Below are 19,709 nucleotides of genomic sequence, written 5' to 3' on the forward strand. Positions count from 1 at the left end.
TTTCTGCTCACTACTAGGAGAACTGGTTCACGGTTCAAGTTTCTACAAGTCTCTGAATCTGCGAGTTGGAGGTCATGCAGTCTCAGTTGCTAAGCACCTTACTAGATGTGGACCCTGACCTTAACCACACCAAACTTTATACCCAAGCATAGCCAACTCTCACTTAATGCCTAACACAACCATTTATAGCCATATACCAAAATATACCCATCACGAATGTAATACCTAAGCTTAATCGTTTGTAAATGATTTAGAATTGATTTAGTATTGAATGATTTCTTTAAGTCCGGGTAACTCAGTCGGTAGAACAAAGTGTCACAATGTGACGCATTGTGAGCTTGTCCATCTGCTATTTTGACACCAGCATTAAACCATTAAAACCGGGAAATTTTAGATTTATTTTTTGCGTTGGCTATTCAAGAGTAGCAGATGTACTAGCTCGCAACGCGGCACGAAGTGACACGCTGTGAGCTTGTATATCTGCTATTTTTGAAAAAATCTACTGATTTAGAAGGCATTTGTAGAATCGGCCTCAGGTCTTAATGGGTTGAACAAAGTATAAATCGGTCAATATGTTTCAGTGCGCCCTATCTATTCAACTGCCACCAGTCCTGCCATCTCTATCCATGAACTGGGTCACACTGGAGCCACCAAGACAGAACGCAGCGGCATACGTAAGCTCAAAAGTGACATCAAACAGGTAAGCAAGCATCAAGGATACGACATGAAACAGATAGATAATCAAAAAGAGATTATTTGAAGCTGTACCTGTACAGTATGTTGTGGCCAGTGATGGACAAAGTACTCAACTCCAGTGCTTGAGTCAAAGTATAGATACTCCCGGTCAAATATTACTCAACTGCATGTGAAAGTTGCTCTGTCAAATTTGTACTTGAGTTAAAGTGCTGAGTACTTGCTTGTATAAAATACTCAAATATTCAAAAGTACATGCTTTTAAATGTCCTTAGAGCAGTACTCAAGTAAAGGTACTTACCGGTAGTTACTGTCCACCACTGGTTGTGTCACAGTGGCGTATTTTTATCTCTTCTTTCCCTCGCTGAATAACGCTGTCTCCTTGGTTCCCATTTCAGTTGGATGACTCGCGGCCGATAAGCGTGGGTTGAGTTTGACTTGTCTCTAGGCATGCGGCTGTTTCATCTCTAACCCAAAAAGCAGCGAATGAACCTCAGTCATTCACCACATGCTGCCTCTTATCAGTTGACTTGCACCAGGGCCCTGCAGGGCCCACATTAATCCCACTTCACACACTCACTTTATATGATAGCACTGTTTACCGTAGGCACACATCTACTCTTGCTGTTGTTAGTCATTGCTGTCATTGACTGCTGATTGTTGAATGTAAGTACAGTGAGTCAGTGAACTGGAGTCAAATTCCGTTTAGCCAATAAACCCGATAATGGTTCCTCAGCCTTCCTGTTACAAAAGGAGAAAATCCCTCAGTGCCCAGTTGCAAGCGCCTCACTTGAAAATAATTCTCTCCTGAGAATGTCACTTTCATATTCAAAGATTCAGAACCACAGTGACAAATGATATTGTCATATTACGAACTAAAAACGGTACTTAACTCTTTCACTGCCAAGAGTATTTTCATAAAGTACTCCCCCAGTGCCAGCAATTTGCGTTTTTTTTTATTTTGTAATTTTGTAATTTTTCATTCAAATAAATGATCTGATTGGGTTTTTAAACCCATAATACAGTTCTACCAGTAGAGAGCAACAAATCAACACATTGATGATCTCGCTGGCTCACTCGCCCCCTCCCAAACAGGCTCACGTCATATCCGGTCATAACCGGATGTTGACATCTTTGACAATCGTTGATCGGGCTAAATTACGATGTGATACACGACTACGATGACTGATCGTCACCCAGACCAAAGAGAGTAGACGTGGACCTCTCCGTTTGTTTTTTATACCGTGTGAAAAACCGTGACTTTCCCTATTCTGGCCGAAAATGATCGCGGGAAAAAAATGAGGACCGGAAACGGAATCTGCGTCATGAAACCGGAACCCAATGAGTCTGAAGGAGTCAGGAAGCGAAAGTGATCATGAAAAATAAACAGTATAGCGCGACCACAGTCAAAAGTAAAAACTCAGGATTTCTCGTGCTGGCACTGAGGGTACTCGGGAAAAACTCGGGATATCTCGGGGCGTGGCACTGAGAGAGTTAATCCAAAACTTGCGCTGTTTATCCTGCTTTCAGATATCTGCATCATCTAAAGTCATTCTTCATTATTTCAGCATGAAATTGCGTTGGTTTATTGAATTGTTTTTGTTTTGTTTTCCTGTGAGTAGGCATGTTGGACAATCAGTTTATTTGATGTTCCTGTCAGCTTCTGTCATCTCTGTCTATCTGTAGATTGTTAGCGGTGGCGCTTCCCTCTGTAGTAATTTCACTTCACCTCGGTCTACGGTAAACCATTTCAGCCTATTATTTGCTTTCTATTAGTTTAGGCTTGCTAAGCCTAATTTACTTGCTCTACTTTGATTATAGTAACCTAGTATAATGTCTTAGGATGTGCCATTCGTACCTTCATCATATTATAATTTATATTCACCCAATCTGCCAGTGTCACTCGCTAAACTAATTAGTCTGCTCATCTAACTTGCACTGCTTTGCACCCTGGAGCATGATAACTGTATGTTTGAACTCTTACTGTACAACCTGACGATAGTTTAAGTCTCTTTGTTATGTAGTCAGTGAGCAATAAAGAGATTATTAACATGGGTGTAATCTCGGATCGTCCTCGGTCCACACAGCGTTGTAGCAGCCCCTGCTCCACCCCTAGTGGGATGCTGTCCCCAGTAGGCACCGGTCCGGGTGACGGCCAGCTTCAATGGGAAGAGCGGCAGGGCCAGTGGCTGAGGAGACGGAGGCTGGACGGTGCTATCAACAGAGTGCCAATGGGTTTCTATCAGAAGGTCTGGAAGATCCTTCAGAAGTGCCATGGCCTGTCCATCGATGGATATGTGTTGCCCTCCTCTACCACCAGAGAGGTCAGGTTTTCTGCTGTTGCTGAGATCTTAGAGTCGGTTCTCAAACGTTTTCAAGTGAAGGACTCCCAAATTGATATGTATTTGGCCGCAGACCCCCATCTGAAAAGAGTTTGTGCCACGGGCCCCCATAAGAGAAGATCTGTGTTAAAAATAGCTGATCTACAAGCTCACAACACGCTGCATTGTGATGCGCTGTGAGCTTGTAGATTTCGAATAGCTTAAAGGAGAGATCCGCCCATTTTAAGTGTTATCTTTGATGTGTCGCTAATCACTCACCATCATTGAAAGGGACGTTGAGTTATTTCAGAGAGTCCCGTGTCCTGCAGTCTGTCGACCCCCTCCGTTGGCAAAGTTAGTATGTTCTCTACTACTGCTCATTGTGGAGTCTCATGATACTCAAACGTGCACTGAATGTCGCAAAAGAGCTATCGTTCATCTAGAACGAGATGATGCTGGTTGCTTACTTCTTCCAAAGACGCCAGGTTCTGTGGAAGAAGTAAGCAACCAGCGTCGTCTAGTTCTGCACGAACGATAACTCGTGCGCGACTTTCAGTGCATGTTTGAGTATCATGAGACTCCACAATGAGCAGTAGTAGAGAAAATACTAACTTTGCATCGGTTATAATAGACAAATTTCACTCTTACACAGGCTCCCATTATGCCAACGGAGGGGGTCGACAGACTGCAGGACACGGGACTCTCTGGAATAACTCAACGTCCATTTCAATGATGGTGAGTGATTAGCGACACATCAAAGATAACACTTAAAATGTCCGGATCTCTCCTTAAGTATAAAATAGGGTTAATGGTTAAACTGATATCGATGCTATATTACCACATTTACCTGGGGACTCATGGAACCCTCCAAAGGGCCTCTGGGGGTCCCCAGACCCGATTTGAGAACCGCTGATGTAGAAATAAAGAGTTGAATGTTGGATTTAGATTTCCTCAACGATCTAACCCTTGTGTGAATGCCTGTGTACGTGCGTTGGTACCCTGTGTACCACAGATGACAGAGGGAGAGATCAAATTTGCCGTGCATGTGGAGTCTGTTCTGAACCACGTGCCTCAGCCAGAGTACCGGCAGCTCCTGGTGGAGACGGTGATGGTTCTGGGCCTGGTGGCCGATGTGGACGTGGACAGCATCGGTGGGATCATCCATGTGGACCGCATCCTGCACATGGCCAACGACCTCTTCCTCAATGACCAGGTATGACGTCATACTGTAAAAGCTTTACAGCTTTACACCAACATTGTTCTTTTTGTTTTTCTTTACTTTGTTTATTGGATTTTCCACAAAAGCATTCAACACCAAAAGTTGGTACTCTGCAGATACATAATAGTACACCAACATTGTTCTAGTATTTATTTATAATTCACTTTTGTACTTATAGATCAAGTATTTTTAAAGATCGCTATTTCCATTTCGCCAGTAGAATATCGCCACAGTAGTCGATAGGCCTACAAGCAGCCATCAGGATGATGCCTATGCAGTATAGAGACACACGGGGACTACAAATTTCACGCCCACTTTTGAGACAGCGCCGCTACTCGAGGTCCGTTAGAACGATGAACTGCAGCTGCCAATGCATTCCCTATGAGAGGATATGAAAGTTAGCCTACTTTTAAAATTATCCTGCATTAACTGAAGACGATATTGATTTAAATAAAAATATGTTTCCAAATGTATGGAGTGTCTTTGTCAACATATCTTCTTGTTTTCTTAATAGTTGATGTGTTTCACATTTAATTTGCCACTTTAACGAGTTACCCATAATGCTAACACAGCAGAGGGTAGACAGCAGACAGGCATTTCAGTGACATCACTGTCTTTACGAGCGCCGAGCGCCGACCAGTGGCGTACCCACTGTAGAGGCAGGAGAGGCGGTCGCCTGCCCAACTAAGATCTCGCCTCCCCTAAAAACAAAAAATAACCCGAAAATGTGTCATTGCGTGCTTAATGTCCTCAAAGTCACGCATCCAACAAGCTTTGAACTGAGCAGATTGGACCTTCTGTTCCAGAGATAATGACCAAAACCTATTGAAAACGGCCACTTTCGCCAGTTTTCTGGGTATTGAAAACCTCAAGGGATGCGTCCGTGACGTATATACCATGCGACCACTTAAACTCTGGATCTCTGATGCTAGCGGTTTTGACATACTGATGGAGTATATTATAGTATATTGTGGGTAGTATATCGAGATGAAAGATATGGGACATTAAAAAGGACAAATTAAACAAATGGGACAGATTATTAGAACACAAAAAAAATCGCTACAGCCTCAGTAGTTAACCAGTGAAATGACGGTATTTTACAATGCCTCTCATAGAGATTGCATTGAGAGCTGCAGTTCATCGTTCTAACGGACCCTGAGTGTCAAAAGTGGGCGTGGATTTGTAGGCCTTCCGCTTCCGGCCGTGTGTCTTGCAGTATAGTCAAGCTTTTCCACTGAACACCGCATTGTGACTTTTGTGACTTCATTCACAAACTGCACACACTGGAACTTACTATCTACTCACTGTATACAGTAGCTAAAGATTGGACAGGCCTTCACCGTCACCATTACTACACACTGTCTTGTTTTGATCTGGATACATCTGTGACCTCCTTTGACATCCCCATCCCTAGATATCTCTCTGTGCCAATGAGTATTTCCTGGAGAAGGACCCAGCCACTGGCATCTGCAGCTTCTTCTACGACAGTGCTCCTAGTGGCAGCTACGGCACCATGACTTACTTGTCCAAGGCTGCTGTCACCTATGTACAAGACTTCCTACCAAGTTCCAGCTGCCTGATGCAGTGAAGGGTAATGCTTCATTTATACCTAGTTGCACGCCGGTGTCACCCGCCAAAAATAGAAGATCTACAAGCTCACACCGTGTTACATCACAATGCAAAGTGAGCTTACAGATCAGCTAATTTTGGTGCATGACACTGGCACGCAACTAAGTACATTATAAATCAGGCTTTTAACTCACAGGTATCACTGCTCTTAACCGTAACTGTGTAGTGTTTGACTCAAGGATGTGCTGACCAAAAGGCAGCTCTTATCATAACCTCATACAGCTCCTGAGTGTCTCAATGAGCATTTGATATTAAAAAAAAGACAGCATTGCTTTGGTATTATTAAATAACACGGCTCGTTTTTAGCAAGTAATTTTAAAACCACTATTTTGTTTTTTTATTTTTGTTTCATTGTATTTGTAACTCAGGTCTGTAAACCTATTTATTGTTTTCAATATAGCATTTAAATGTGTTCTGTTTACAACCAATAACTAATGTTGCATATCTTTGCTGTCAGGCAGAAACCTTGTATCTCTATAATTAAACTTTTTTTATAAGCTCACAACACTGTATGTAAGTGTAAGCTCACAATGCAACGCATTATAGATTTAGAAAATCTGTCTGTGGGTTTTACAGTATACATTTTGAACCAATGAAAAGTATTAACAAGAGCTTGTGACTAAAATAACTACATTGGATCTATTAGAACAGTAACACAGGTTCTTTTTCCATTTCCTGAAAAGTAACACTTTTTGGACATACAAGGTTCCCACCTGACAGCGACAATATCATGTAGTTCACGAGTGAGAGACCACTCCTCTACTCAACTGATTTATGAGAATGAAATGAGATGAGTGTGAATTGGGATGAGGAACCCAAGGTAGGGCGAGACAGAGACTCAGAGTGGAGGCGTACTAGTCTCAGGAGCTGACGGCCATCATTGTTCTGAGTCTGCTCTGGGAGCCGTCATGGTCACTGCTCCATCACTGCCCCCTATGGGTTCCTAGAGAAATAGAGAGGAGGCAGTTGGGGTGGAGGAGAAAGGAGGCGGTTGGTTGGGGTGGAGGAGAAAGGAGGCGGTTGGGGTGGAGGAGAAAGGAGGCGGTTGGGGTGGAGGAGGACGTGAAGCAGAACAAACAGGCAAGTCAAGCAATCACAGGTGTACAGTAGTCATACGGTGGTGATAAGGGCTGCAACTCTCAATACCTTTGTAAGCAATTATGCTATCGATTACTTTTTTTGATTAATCAAATAACCAGGAAGCGTGGGTTTTTAAAATATATTTATATTTTTAAAAATATATATCAGCAACTCAATTAAGCACTTAAGTATTATACTTCATCGCTCAACAGTATGTGCAAAAATAGTTACAAGACGCGTTGTGAGCTTGTAGATTGACTCTTTTAACTTTTATTTTGTATTTGTTTTTTAAAGCATTTCACATTTAATGACATGCCCAAAATTGCAGAATTTATTAAATTGATTAGTTCGATTAACTGCCTGCACCCCTAGTGGTGATTGCAAGGCGGATTAGGTGTTAGAAGTGGAGGCAAGTGTAGTAGATACAGTGATGACTGCAGTCTGTGATAAGTAGAGGGTGTTCTCCACTCCTGAACCTGCGTTGATCACAACTTCATAAACAGCACCAGCATGAACACTTACCAAGCTATATGTATGCTGATAACAGGTACTGACTATTGGTGTTGTACTGTGTGATAATGTCGCCTATACTATATACACTGTTGGATGGATATGCCATTTATAATTATTTCTGTGTGATAACACATCTATTGTGTTGTAATGAACTATTTAATTTATCTAATTTATAAAGAGAATCCTTGTTTCTGTGATTACCAATAGGAGGGCTATAATATCTATGGTCTATCTATGTTTATGTGTTGTGTGTGTCATTCATGGTATGGAAAGTGAAAGTGAGGTATCCCTGGAATACACTGAGGTTGTACTACTGATTTAACTACTACTTGTGCCTGAACTCCCGTCACAACTGAATCTGTGTCCATTGCTTATTATCATGTGCCTGGAAGACAATCAAGTTGTCTGGTTTGTCGTTACTGGTGCCATTATTGATCGCTAATATAAAAGTTCACATAACCTCTTAAAATCAGTTTTATGAGACCAGTGTGTACTAGGGTTGCTATATGTGTAAGCATGGTATACAGTAATTGTAATGTTTATTTGAATGATATTATGGAATTATTCTGAATGGTATTTCTGGTACGGTGTAAGACAGTGGTTCTCAAAGTGGGGTCCTTGAGGGGGTTCCAGGGGGTCCCTAGCAAAATGTGTTAATACAGCATCACAATCATTTGAACCCCTTTATCCATATTTTAAAGGATCTACACCATGAATTAAAAAAATATATTTGATATTTAATATCATATGGTGTATGTCCCTCAAACCTTTTTCAAAAGGTTTGAGCCTAAATCATCACTCAGATATACTCATCCCAAGTCAATTGTCTCTGGCTTATACAGCACTTTCAGCTGCAATACCAAAACGTCCTCTTGGGCAGGGGGGGGCTACTGAGCAATTCTGTCTGGCCAGCATCAATGCAATGGCAATGCAAGTGATGTCACTTGCATTGCCATTCTGAAATGGCCTGTTCAGACACGCCCATTCTGAAAATCTCTGAAATGAGAATGAATGACTGAATGTTAAAAAAAAATATTTTTTGGGGTACAAGAGACACTGGGGAGCCCAAAAAATACCCCCCCCCCCAAAAAAAAATGAAATTCATGGTGTGGCCCCTTTAAACATTGGCTATTAAAAAATAGCAGATATACAAGCTTGCAGCGCGGCACTAATGCGAGCTTGTACATCTGCTATTTTTGTGCCTGGGGGTCCCTGCTGGCACAAAACATTTTCAGATAGGGGTTTGTGGACAAATACATTTGGGGGTCTTTGTCACGAAAAAGTTTGAGAACCACTGGTGTAAGATAGATGCATTTCATGTTGAAAAGAAAGCTTTATTCCAGCCATCGTCATACTGTATTCTGTTAAAGGAATAACTTGAGAAGTACGCAGAGAGGGGAAACAAAATGGCTGTTGCTCAGTGATGAGTCTTTGAAGAAAAATAGGCAGGAGAAAATGCAAAAGTGTGTCGATTGATGACAGATTTGTTATTTTATTGTTAGGGATGGAAATGTTTTCATGGAAATCTATAAAACTGTCAAATGTTAACATATATAACAATTTTAAGATTAACTGAAGAATGTCAATAGTATTTGGTATAATGCATTTTACAGACTGGTTCTATTAACATTACAATGCAATTATCATACACCTCCATATTACACTATTATGTATTTACATACTATAAAAATGCTTGTTATAGTCAAAGAATAATAAAAAGATCTAACCAAATATCTTGTTTTGAAATGCGATACCTTTAATTAAGTGCTAATTATCCTCAAGAATTAGGTGACATTTCTGTCATTGTAAAAATATCAAAACACAGTACTACTGTTCAGTGAAAACCTTGCATCTCCATGATGTAAACATGTGGAACTACAATAAGAGGGGCTTAGAGAACAGCAGTGATATTCTACTTATTTCAGTTTTTCTTGCTTTTCCCCAAAGGCACAAAGTCAGCATATCTTGTAGGAAGTCTGTCTGGATCAGGCCCAAGGAGGGCTTCTCTCTTAAGCCTAATTTATGCTCTGTCGCCGGACGGGGCTTTAGCCAGCAGTGTCCTCTGTTTTCCTGGGCAGACATTTCTTCCTGCTGTAGGGTGAAAGGCGATGGGATGCGGGGCAGGCACATTTATATCCCCCTCTATAGTTTAAACACAGATGGGAGCAGCCGCCATTCTTCCGATTACACTCATTTATATCTGGAAGAGTGGAAAAGAATGACTTTTAAAGACAGGGTGAGGCATAACATGGAAAGACAGACACACAAAAAGCTGTATGGAAGAACAGAGTATGTTTTTATGGAAGCGTACGTGTGCGTTGGGGCAGCAGCTATCGATCATTTTCTTAGCGATAACTTTTTTATTAACTGAGTAATCGAGAAGTGCGTTTTTAATATATTTAGTTTAGTATTCTGTATATATATCAACAAATCAATTAACCACTTCGGCTTTATTTAATACTTTGTCGCATAAGGGGGTTGTGCACAAATATTGAAAATAGCAGATCTACAAGCTCACAATGTGTCGCATTGTGAGCTTGTAGAATCGACAATTTTCAATTTTTATTTTATTTTATGGCTCGATTACATTTATTAAAGTATTGATTATCGATATTTAGCCTTATCCCAAAACACAACTTATTGAGAAAAGGAATTAACTGTCACACATTTATGGATTACAGTAAAATTGTACAATCACAATCACTTAATTCACCCGCCGTGTTCAATAACTCTGCAACCGCACCGAGGACCATACGCAATGTTGGACACATCCCGACGTTTGGATAATAAGGTCTAGCCTTTCATTGCCTTAGAATAAAAACATGTTTGAAACGCATAAGTACAGTATAACCCACATGTTACTGATTATAGAGAATGTTAAATTATTGTAATCCGTTCTTTATTTTCTGCGCAATGGATCAATAAAATTGATCAGATAATTGAGCGGAAGATAGGGCCCCTAGTGTGCATCTACTGACCCTTGCAGTGAGCTCCATCTGCCTGGAGGCTGTATCCTTTAGGACAAATGCAGCGATGAGAACCAGGTAGGTTGACACACTGCCACTCACACTTATTGACCTGTAGCTCCACCTCTTGGCACTCGTCTATATCTGTGTTGATACAAAGAATCAGCATACATACATCCAGCATCTCAATGTGAGGCTTTTCACTTATCCTGTTACCTCACACTTATGTAGCCTCGCAAAGCCTGCCTATGAATGTTGCAAGTTACATTTTCATTGCAAGGTTAAACTTTTGGGCTGGCTTTGCGAAAGTATCTCACCCCCCACTCAAAACACAAAAAGTTGTCAAACAGGGATCTTCATAATACTTTTTTTTCTCCTCTTTTTTTTCTTGCAGGATAACAAAACATAATGTTTGTGTGTGTGTGTGTGTGTGTGTGTGTGTGTGTGTGTGTGTGTGTGTGTGTGTGTGTGTGTGTGTGTGTGTGTGTGTGTGTGTGTGTGTGTGTGTGTGTGTGTGTGTGTGTGTGTGTGTGTGTGTGTGTGTGTGTGTGTGTGTGTGTGTGCGTGCGTGATAGCACGATAACTTCAGAATGGATGAACAGACTTTCATGAAACCTGGAGGGAATGTCAGAGATGATTAACTTTTGGGTAAAAAAGGTCAAGGTGAAATGAGCAGACGGGCTGATTCTTGAAACGTGGTGGGAATTATCAGGCTTCCCAACAGATTTGAGATTTGGGTCAAAAGGTCCAACGTCACACACAATCAAGAGATGTATTACAAGAGACGGTTGGCGCAGGCAGGTTTTGCATCCCCAGGTACATTTGTTTTATTTCAATACTGTAATTATTTTTGTAATAAATAACCCCCAAAAAATCAGTGTTGATTTCGTCGACTAAAACTACGACGAAAAATGTTGGTCGACTACCTTTTTTCACTGAACAAAACGAAATAAACTAAGCTACGATGAGACTAAACATATTGACAATTTCATCAACAAATAAAAACTAAACTAAAATGTTAGTGAGGGACGAGTGGAGAAGAGATCCAGTAGAACTAAAAGACAAGTAATTTTATGTTTGGTTGCGCTCGGGTGTTGCGCTCTGAAAATAGCAGATCTACAAGCTCACAACGCGTCGCAGCGCGACGCGTTGTGAGCTTGTAGATCGGCTATTTTCAGCATGCAATCAAGTGTAAAGCCATCAGCCATTACGGGCCATTAAGGCCCGCCAAAATACATTGATTTACGACTAAATCAATTGTAGATTTAGTCGACTAAAATGTTATGAAATTTTGACTAAAACTAGACAAAAACTGAAACTTTTCAGTTGACAAAAATATGACAAAAACTAAATGGAGTTTTATTCAAAAGACTGTGACTAAAACTAAATCAAAATTTGCCGTCAAAATCAACACTGCATAAAATCTCACCCACCTACACACTCCTCTCGGTGTGTGGTTGAATTGTCAAGCCTTGATGTGAGGGCTTGTTTCCTGTACCCAGGAGAACACTGAGGAACGCAGCCGTGTCCGTCTCCAACCAGGGTGTAGCCATAGGAACAGGAACAGCTGTAGGATCCTGGTGAGTTGTGGCAGAGCTCCTCACAGGGACCTGCTCCCTCCTTGACAGCACATTCATCTAAATCTGTAGGGTCCATTTGTAAAGAAGAACACAGGGGGATGTATCATTAACCACTTAAGCCCTACAATATTTCATTGTACGACAAATAGCGAAAATAGCTGATCTACAAGCTCACAAAGCATCACATTGCGACACAGTGTGAGCTTCAGCTATTTTCACTTTTTTTTTTCCCCCCACAGATTCTGATACGTTGTGACACATTCTGAAAATTGACCCATAATAGGGATGTCAGGTGGTTACCATAAATATTTTTCTATTACATTTTTAAATGCAGAAAATCTAAGTGTATGCCCACAAAAGATGTTACTCTAATAATGCATAATACAGTGAGTGTCGACTGTGCTGCATTGTGCTATTTATTGCATTGCTACTAAATCAATAAGTACAAATAATAAGACTTTCTGCACTGGAACAAAGGCAGGTGGAAATGAAATATCCTTATACTTAATTATTTTAAATTGACCCCCGTTATTTTTTCTTTTAGCCATTAATAATCAACACGAGAGAAAAGTAATGTGTCTTTATTGGGTTGCTTTTAACCTTGACAGTGGCCATCTGTTGTGTGCAGGCTGTAGCCAGCAGGACACTGGCAGTGGAAGCTTCCAGGAGTGTTAACACAACCAAACACACAACCTGTTACAGCTGCAGGCAGGAGGCATTCATCCACATCTGGAGAGGAGCAGGATGATAGAAGCTTAATCCATTAAGACCTGAAGCCGATTCTAAAAATTGTCTTCTGAATCCTAACAGTTTTCTGAAAAACTTATGTTTCTATGTCAGTGGTTCTCAATCTTTTTCATGTCAAGGTCCCCCGAAATGATATGTATTTGGCCATCTCAAAATATGTTGTTCCAGCCAGGGACCCCCAGAAGCAAAGATTTGAGTTAAAATGTTAAAAATAGCCAAAGTATAAAATAATGGTTAAGTGGTTACATAGATGCGTTCAAGGTCTTAATGGGTTAAAGAACAATCATTGACCGTATTCACACTGCAGTCATTTTGCTCATTTTGTTATACTTGGGGTAGCCTATAACAAAGGGGAACCATGGGAATGTGGTCTATGAAAATAAATGATGTAAACACAAATGCAGCCCCACAGACCCATACTGTACACGATAGTCAGATAAACACACACTGTACCTGTGCAGGAAGTGTGGTCATGTGCAAGCTGATAGCCCTCATCACAGCTGCACTTGAAAGAGCCAAACGTGTTGACACACTTCTGATGACACTGGTGCTGCCCCTCAACACACTCATCTAAATCTAAACACACACACACACACACACACACACACACACACACACACACACACACACACACACACACACACACACACACACACACACACACACACACACACACACACACACACACACACACACACACACACACGCGCAAGTTGGGTCTTGCTCTTGCAAACTCTTTGGGACACTGGATTGACTTGCATTCATTCCCTATCCCTTTACCCCAACCATAACAAATACGGGCATAACATTATGTAACTGCATTAAATTGGGAAGACCAATTTTGTCCACAATCAACTGGTTTGATGTCCAAAATGTGCCCCAAAGTGTGATCTCCTGTATGTCAGTAACACATGTGCACGCAAGTATGCGCGCACACGCTCACGTGCACACTCACACGCACACACACAGTCACACACACACCTGCCACAGAAATATTTGTACAGGGAGGTGACGGGGGAATAGTAACAGACATACGTAGTAGACTAGCTCTATATCCCCCTGAATGAGGTTCACTTGTCAGATGTTTTTGTGCTGCTGGGGCCTGTACTGAGCTGACCACGAAGCAGATGTTTTGTCAATCATCTTTTCATCTCTACCTTGTCATTGGGGAGACAGGAGGCCTGCTCAGCCTGGATGTTCATCATGAGCTTCCCAGTGTCACCTGCACTGCTCTGGCCTGCTATCCCAGTTTTTCGCAAACATTTTCATGTCAAGGACCCCCAAATTAACATGTATTTCCTCCAATCTGAAAATATTTAGTGCCAGCCTGCCAGGGACCCCATGCAAGATTTGAGTTGTTATAATGTTTAAAAAATAGTTCCTCTATTTTTTTCAAGATTTTTTGAAAATAGCAGATCTACAAGCTTCTACAACGTGTCGTGAGCTTATAGATCAGCTATTTTCAAATGACTGATGTACGTATATAGGGTTAAAGGGGTTAAACTGATTTTGATGCTAGGGTTAACCCTAACACAATTTGCTGGGGACCCCCTGGAACCCCCTCAAGGACCACAGGGTCACTGGACCCCACTTTGAAAACCACTGAGGCTACTTGCAATCTTTTCGTATTGTGGCAATTCTATACACAATCGCACAAAAGCGGATAATTGACCCACGATTTAATGAAGAGAGAATACTATAGCATGTTTTGAAGACAAAATGGATGGGTTAATATAGTGGCTGTCATGAAAGGAATGCTCAAAGAATGTTATGTTTGTCTATAAATCAGTCACGACTCACGACTGCACATTATTGTTAGGGAGAGAGACCTGTATGACAGGCAAGGTTATTTGTCAAACTGCAGACAGATAATCTGTACAAATAAAACTACATATTAGTGACTTAAACTGCGTCTCAATCAATGAATGTATCATTAGCATTACATTTAGTTCTAAATTATATATATTGTGAAAATAATATATCTAAACTCCAGCCTCCTTAGAAGATCATGTAACCATAACTCTGGTCAGTGAGCCGTGAATCATCAATGTCATAAAACAAACATGCTGTTGTGCTGTAGCTTGCCTCCATGCACAGTGCTTTGTCATTAGGAAGACCCAAGGATGACTATGAATGAATGCTACCGTCATAAGAGCCCTCACAGCTACAGTACACAGCAAAATCCTCAGTGTAATTGTAACTGTGAGGGTGTAAAAACTGACCACCTTAAGTGTCTGTATAATGAACACTTAAAGTGGTATTCTCACCTCTACATGTACGCTTGTCCTCCAGCAGAGTGAAGCCAGGTCTGCAGTGGCACCAGGTACTGGTCTCAGACTCACTGTGGCTCTGGTTGTGGTTCCAAGAGTGCAAGCAGACCTGTGAACAGCCCCCATTGTTGACTGAACATGGTGTCAGCTCTGAGTCCAAACAGACGCAACACAAATGAACAGTTAATGAAATGGTAAGTGCATTCATCTGGTATGTGAGTTTTTGGAACAAGCATTTCAGCTGCTACTCACTACATTGAGATATTTAGATTTAGGTGGGAAATTACAAGAGGAAGACGAACTTGAAATGTAGCCCAGTTCATGTGAATCCAGGTCCATTAGTAGCCATGCATGGCAGAAATTCAAACACACTTCAAACCATACAGTCAGTTATGATACTGGTACAAAACACATGACCTGATGACCACCCTGATGTTTAAACGTCACACTTCAATCTCAATTACTCTGAGTTTTGTGCTTCAGCTTGACATTTACATTTAGGCTGCTAAATATAGCAGTTTAACACCAATAATATTATTGTAGCCTCTACCCTCTTCCATTCAGTATTATGCCTTTAGTCCTTTTGTGCTTCATTTTAGGGTGTTTTGTGAAAGTAACAGAAAAGTTATGCAAGTAATATAGCGTATTAATGCACACATAAAGTAATGTTGTGAATATATATTGTTTTTTGTCGTTTTAAAAGCACAAACATACATTAAGTATGATAAACGAGACTACTGTACAAACAACAACCACAGTGTTTATGGTCTTGTTGATTGTATGTATTGTATGTTTTTTATGCAGTCTATTACATTTTGAAATGAACTTTACCCCAACATTGCTGAGGTCAAATTATAAGAGGATGTCCAGAAAGCAGCCACACAACTATACCTAGACACACGGGCGTGATCCCACTCCATGCGCCGCCCCGGTGGCAGTAGCTGTGTATGTCTCCATTAGCCAGGGTGTAACCTGGATAGCAGGCATACTGGATGTAATGTTTATACTCCGTGGGGCCTGGGTTCACTACATTCCTAAAATAGAAGGTTCCATGGGCAGGTACAGGCGGGTATGGACACACAGGTCGTCTGCCACGGCTCAATGACAGTGTAAGTGGATGGACGGTGGTGACATTGGTCCTGAGGTTGGGGTATTCTATTTGATGGGGGGGTCGTTGGTCAGAGGTGGTCTGAGAGGGTGGGGTTACATTGGCATTGGACCGGGTGGAGGTACGGCCTACGGTAGTGAAGGCAGAAGTGGACGGAAGGGCAGTTGGTGCGGAGTAAGCCGAGGAGAGAGATGGGGTGAGAGAAGACGATGAAGTGAATGTCTGTGGTGAGATGGAGGCAGTGTGGCTGGTGGAGGGAGTCGTAGATCCAGTGAATGGACCTTGTGTTTGTTGCATTCTATTAGGCTGATGTTTAATCGGTGGTTCTGTTGTGTTCTGAATGAGATCCAAAGGCCTGGTCCCTAACAGCAGCTTCAGACCCTCAGACCCTGCCTGTCCATTATGTCCTGAATCCACCACGGGACCTGCCTGTGTGGACCTCTCATCCAAGAAAAGATAGTTCACGACATCTTCATTACCAGGAGACCCAGTCACTAATGCAGTTGGAGACACATGACCCTGGCTTTGCAAGCTGGACACTTTGTCACCACCAAGCACCAGGAGGACCGATGTGGAAGCTTGGGTTTGTACAGACACCACTGTGTCTGCTGCCGGAGCACGCTCGCTAGCACAGCCTGTGACCGCAATCGGAGCTGATGTTAGAATCCTTGACGATGGCGCAGGTGAGACAGTAGGAGATGGCTCTGGTTCAGTGGTCACCTGCGTTGCAGGAGTCAAAGGCATTGGGAAAGACTCTGTTCCTCTGTTTCCTTTCTCCATGTCTTTAAGCGAATGGTCTGCGTCTGCCACTGAGTCGTTCCTAACAGTTCCTTTGTCTGGTAGGACGCTGCTCGGTTTCACAGATCCCTCTTCTGCACCAGATTTTGTTTCAATTTCTCTCTGGATGTGAACTCCAGGACGAAGTAAACGGGTCGCCTCTTTGAGGGGGATTTCAGCCTTGGGGAATTGAACCCATTCCTTCAGGTGGAGCTCATGGCTGGACATTTTACCACCCTCACCATTTGGGGTTCGCAATGGTATGTTAGACGACGAGCCGAATTTGAGGTAGGCTTCCTTGGAGGCAGTGTTGAGGAGGGTGTCATACAGAGAGTGTTGCTGGTGGTTAACCACCACGGGAGCCTGGGCGTTATTACGGTGCTGCTGCAGGTGTGGCTTTTGCAGAGCTGTACGTGAAGCAGAGCTCATCATGTCAGATTCTGGAAGGAGGAATTTCAGTTAACATTTCAGTTAACGTAGTTGAATGAGATGAGAACAAATCAACTACTGTACAGTGGTTCTCAAAGTTTTTAATTTCAAGGAATCCCATAATTCTGAGTGTACAAATGGAACCAAATGGACTATTACAGGTCCATTTGGTTCCATTTGTACACTCTCAAAGTTACAGACGTATAAGCGTCCATTAGAAACTCCCTCATTGAAACATTAGGGTCCCTGGACCCAACTTTGAGAAACACTTCATTACATCATACAAATCCACTTCTATCTACTGTTGTCTGAAATGTAAAAAAACTAGAAATAAATACAAAAGCGCATGCACGCGCACAACTCCAATCTTTGTCAGACTCTGAAAGAATCATGACGTTATGAATGATCACCTTTGCAGACAGGCTTGGTGCCATTCCAGGCGTGACCCTTGCAGTATAACTTTGAGGGACCCTGGAGCTTAAAGCCACTGTTACAGCTGAACATGGCCCAGGAGACGTCCTCATTCACACTGCTGGTCCCATGGACTAGGGCTCCTGGACTGGGACAAGCTGAGCCTTTGGTAGTGGGATAAAAAACAGTTGTTCGGGTAAGAAAATAGTCTTAAAGATTATTATAATTATTAACCAATTAATCCCTATTTCAAACTTGAAATGGAAAATAGCCAATCTACATTTTCCACCTATGATGACATGCCCAAAAAGTTAAAAGTGGTTAAAATTGTCATTATACGTATGAATATAATGAATAAAATCATCAGAAAGAATTTGCCTCGTAGTCGTACAGTATATGAATATAATCAAGGAAAGAATATGAAAAGATAAGAGCAATAAATGTAGAAAAATCACGCCTACTCACCAACACAGGCTGGGAGTTCCCTAGACCAGTGCCCAGACACGCAGCTGTTAGTGCGGTATCCATGGAGCTTGTAACCAGGATCACAGTGGAATATGACAAGCAGTCCTCCGTAACGGAAGAACGTGCGTCCGTTTTCCAGGTGTCTGAATCCACTGCATCGCTCAGCTCCGTGTACTGAGGAACCAGTTCTACCATCAACACACCTCACATCATGTCTGGAGCTGCTCTGAAATCCGTTGCATCTCTTACACAGAGGGCACCAATTAGTAGGGCTGTGAATCGTCTGCTATCTCACGATTCGATTCCGATTCTTGGTAAATTCTCGATAAAAAATCGTTGATGCAGAAACACAACATAATTGCTTTGATGCAAGTAACATTAACGAGTGTCAACGAGCGTCAGCTGGACAGTGACACACACCTCATCTGTGCTGAGCTGAAAGTGACTGGAGTTAGTTTTAAAAAAGCCCTTGAATATGGCTGAAGACATGATAATGTTTACTGTGATTATGGTAAGCTTACATTTCATATCACAAACACCATAGAGTAAAAACTCCTGTAACTTTAACCAGCTTAACCAGCTTTTATTTGATTTATTTTTATCGATTTTGGGAAATTGTGAATCGATTTTGAATCGTTGATAATAAGAATCACGACTCTTACATGAATAATTTTTTTCCAACACCCCTACCAATTAGCAACGCTACTAAACTGAAATGAACTCCCAACACCTACTGTACCTGGAGCGCAGCTGCAGAGGAGAGTGACAGCCATGGTGGCCAGCAGGCCTGTTGGAGCTCCCATGAAGAGTAGCAGAGAGGTGCACAGACCAGCACCACACTGCTATGTTATCCACAGGCCTGCCTGGGATAGCACTCAGGGGTTTTACAGAGGAAGAGAGAGAGGGGGGAAGAGAGGATGTGGGGTGGGGAAAGGAGGGGTAAGGGGATAAGAGGAGAGGCTGCAGTATACTGCAGGTTCCCTAAACAGAATAAAGTACCATTTGGAGTGAAAGAGAGTTTATGAAGGGGGGAATGCGAGGGAAGAGTTTGTCTGGATGATCAGAAAAAGGATCGGTGGAAGGAGCCCCTGATTGGGGAAAAAAAGAAAAAAAACTGTCTGACAATGAGTGTCTACTTTTACCCAGTTTAGATGTTTGTAGTCTAGACGATTGTATTTGGTAAACATGGTGCTGTGCGATGCATTAATGTAGTAATTGATTTACCATATAAACAGCCTGTCCAATAGAGGCAGACTTTGCAGGAACCCAAACATATGAATGCACCATTAAAGTTGATTGTTACTCTGTACGGCTCCTTGTCTTGATCTCTCAGCGTGTCGTTTTTGTAGCCTCTGACAGCTAGTACTTATGTGTATATATATGTTCATGGTGTGTGTGTGTGTGTGTGTGTGTGTGCGTGTGTGTGTGTGCGTGTGCGTGTTGCTCTTGGGTAGATTCTGACCCCACAATTTGCTCTGTCTGACAGGATGTCCAGGCCTGT

The 19,709-nt window shown here is 42.0% G+C and overlaps 2 protein-coding genes across 5 annotated transcripts in view; one reads left to right on the forward strand and one right to left on the reverse strand.

Moving 5' to 3' along the window:
- Positions 1-6,829, forward strand: part of phka2 (phosphorylase kinase, alpha 2 (liver)) — a 27,439-nt gene extending 20,610 nt beyond the window's left edge. Inside the window, exons 28-32 of one of the 4 annotated variants that reach the window (XM_080437101.1) lie at positions 582-700; positions 1,092-1,115; positions 2,781-3,017; positions 4,027-4,227; positions 5,648-6,829. In XM_080437101.1, the coding sequence (XP_080293227.1) occupies positions 582-700; positions 1,092-1,115; positions 2,781-3,017; positions 4,027-4,227; positions 5,648-5,821 (755 nt within the window). In that variant the 3' untranslated portion in view covers positions 5,822-6,829. Of the gene's footprint in view, positions 1-581; positions 1,578-2,183; positions 2,434-2,780; positions 3,018-3,666; positions 3,750-4,026; positions 4,228-5,647 lie in introns of those variants that run through there. The other 3 variants (XM_080437100.1, XM_080437102.1, XR_013933721.1) reach the window with 3 other exon arrangements.
- Positions 6,830-6,926: 97 nt separating this feature from the next.
- On the reverse strand, positions 6,927-19,011 carry LOC308087708 (uncharacterized protein; the record flags this gene model as incomplete). Its single annotated transcript, XM_080431792.1, has 10 exons — positions 6,927-9,655; positions 10,434-10,565; positions 11,855-12,064; positions 12,602-12,730; positions 13,202-13,324; positions 15,016-15,168; positions 15,910-17,343; positions 17,743-17,907; positions 18,209-18,382; positions 18,948-19,011. 10 exons carry the CDS (start codon positions 19,009-19,011, stop codon positions 9,501-9,503), a joined length of 2,739 nt encoding a protein of 912 aa, XP_080287918.1. The 3' UTR covers positions 6,927-9,500.
- Positions 19,012-19,709: the final 698 nt, after the last annotated feature.

The sequence above is a fragment of the Gymnoscopelus braueri genome (assembly GCF_963280865.1).
Source record: "Gymnoscopelus braueri genome assembly, chromosome: 1".
NCBI lineage: Eukaryota > Metazoa > Chordata > Actinopteri > Myctophiformes > Myctophidae > Gymnoscopelus > Gymnoscopelus braueri.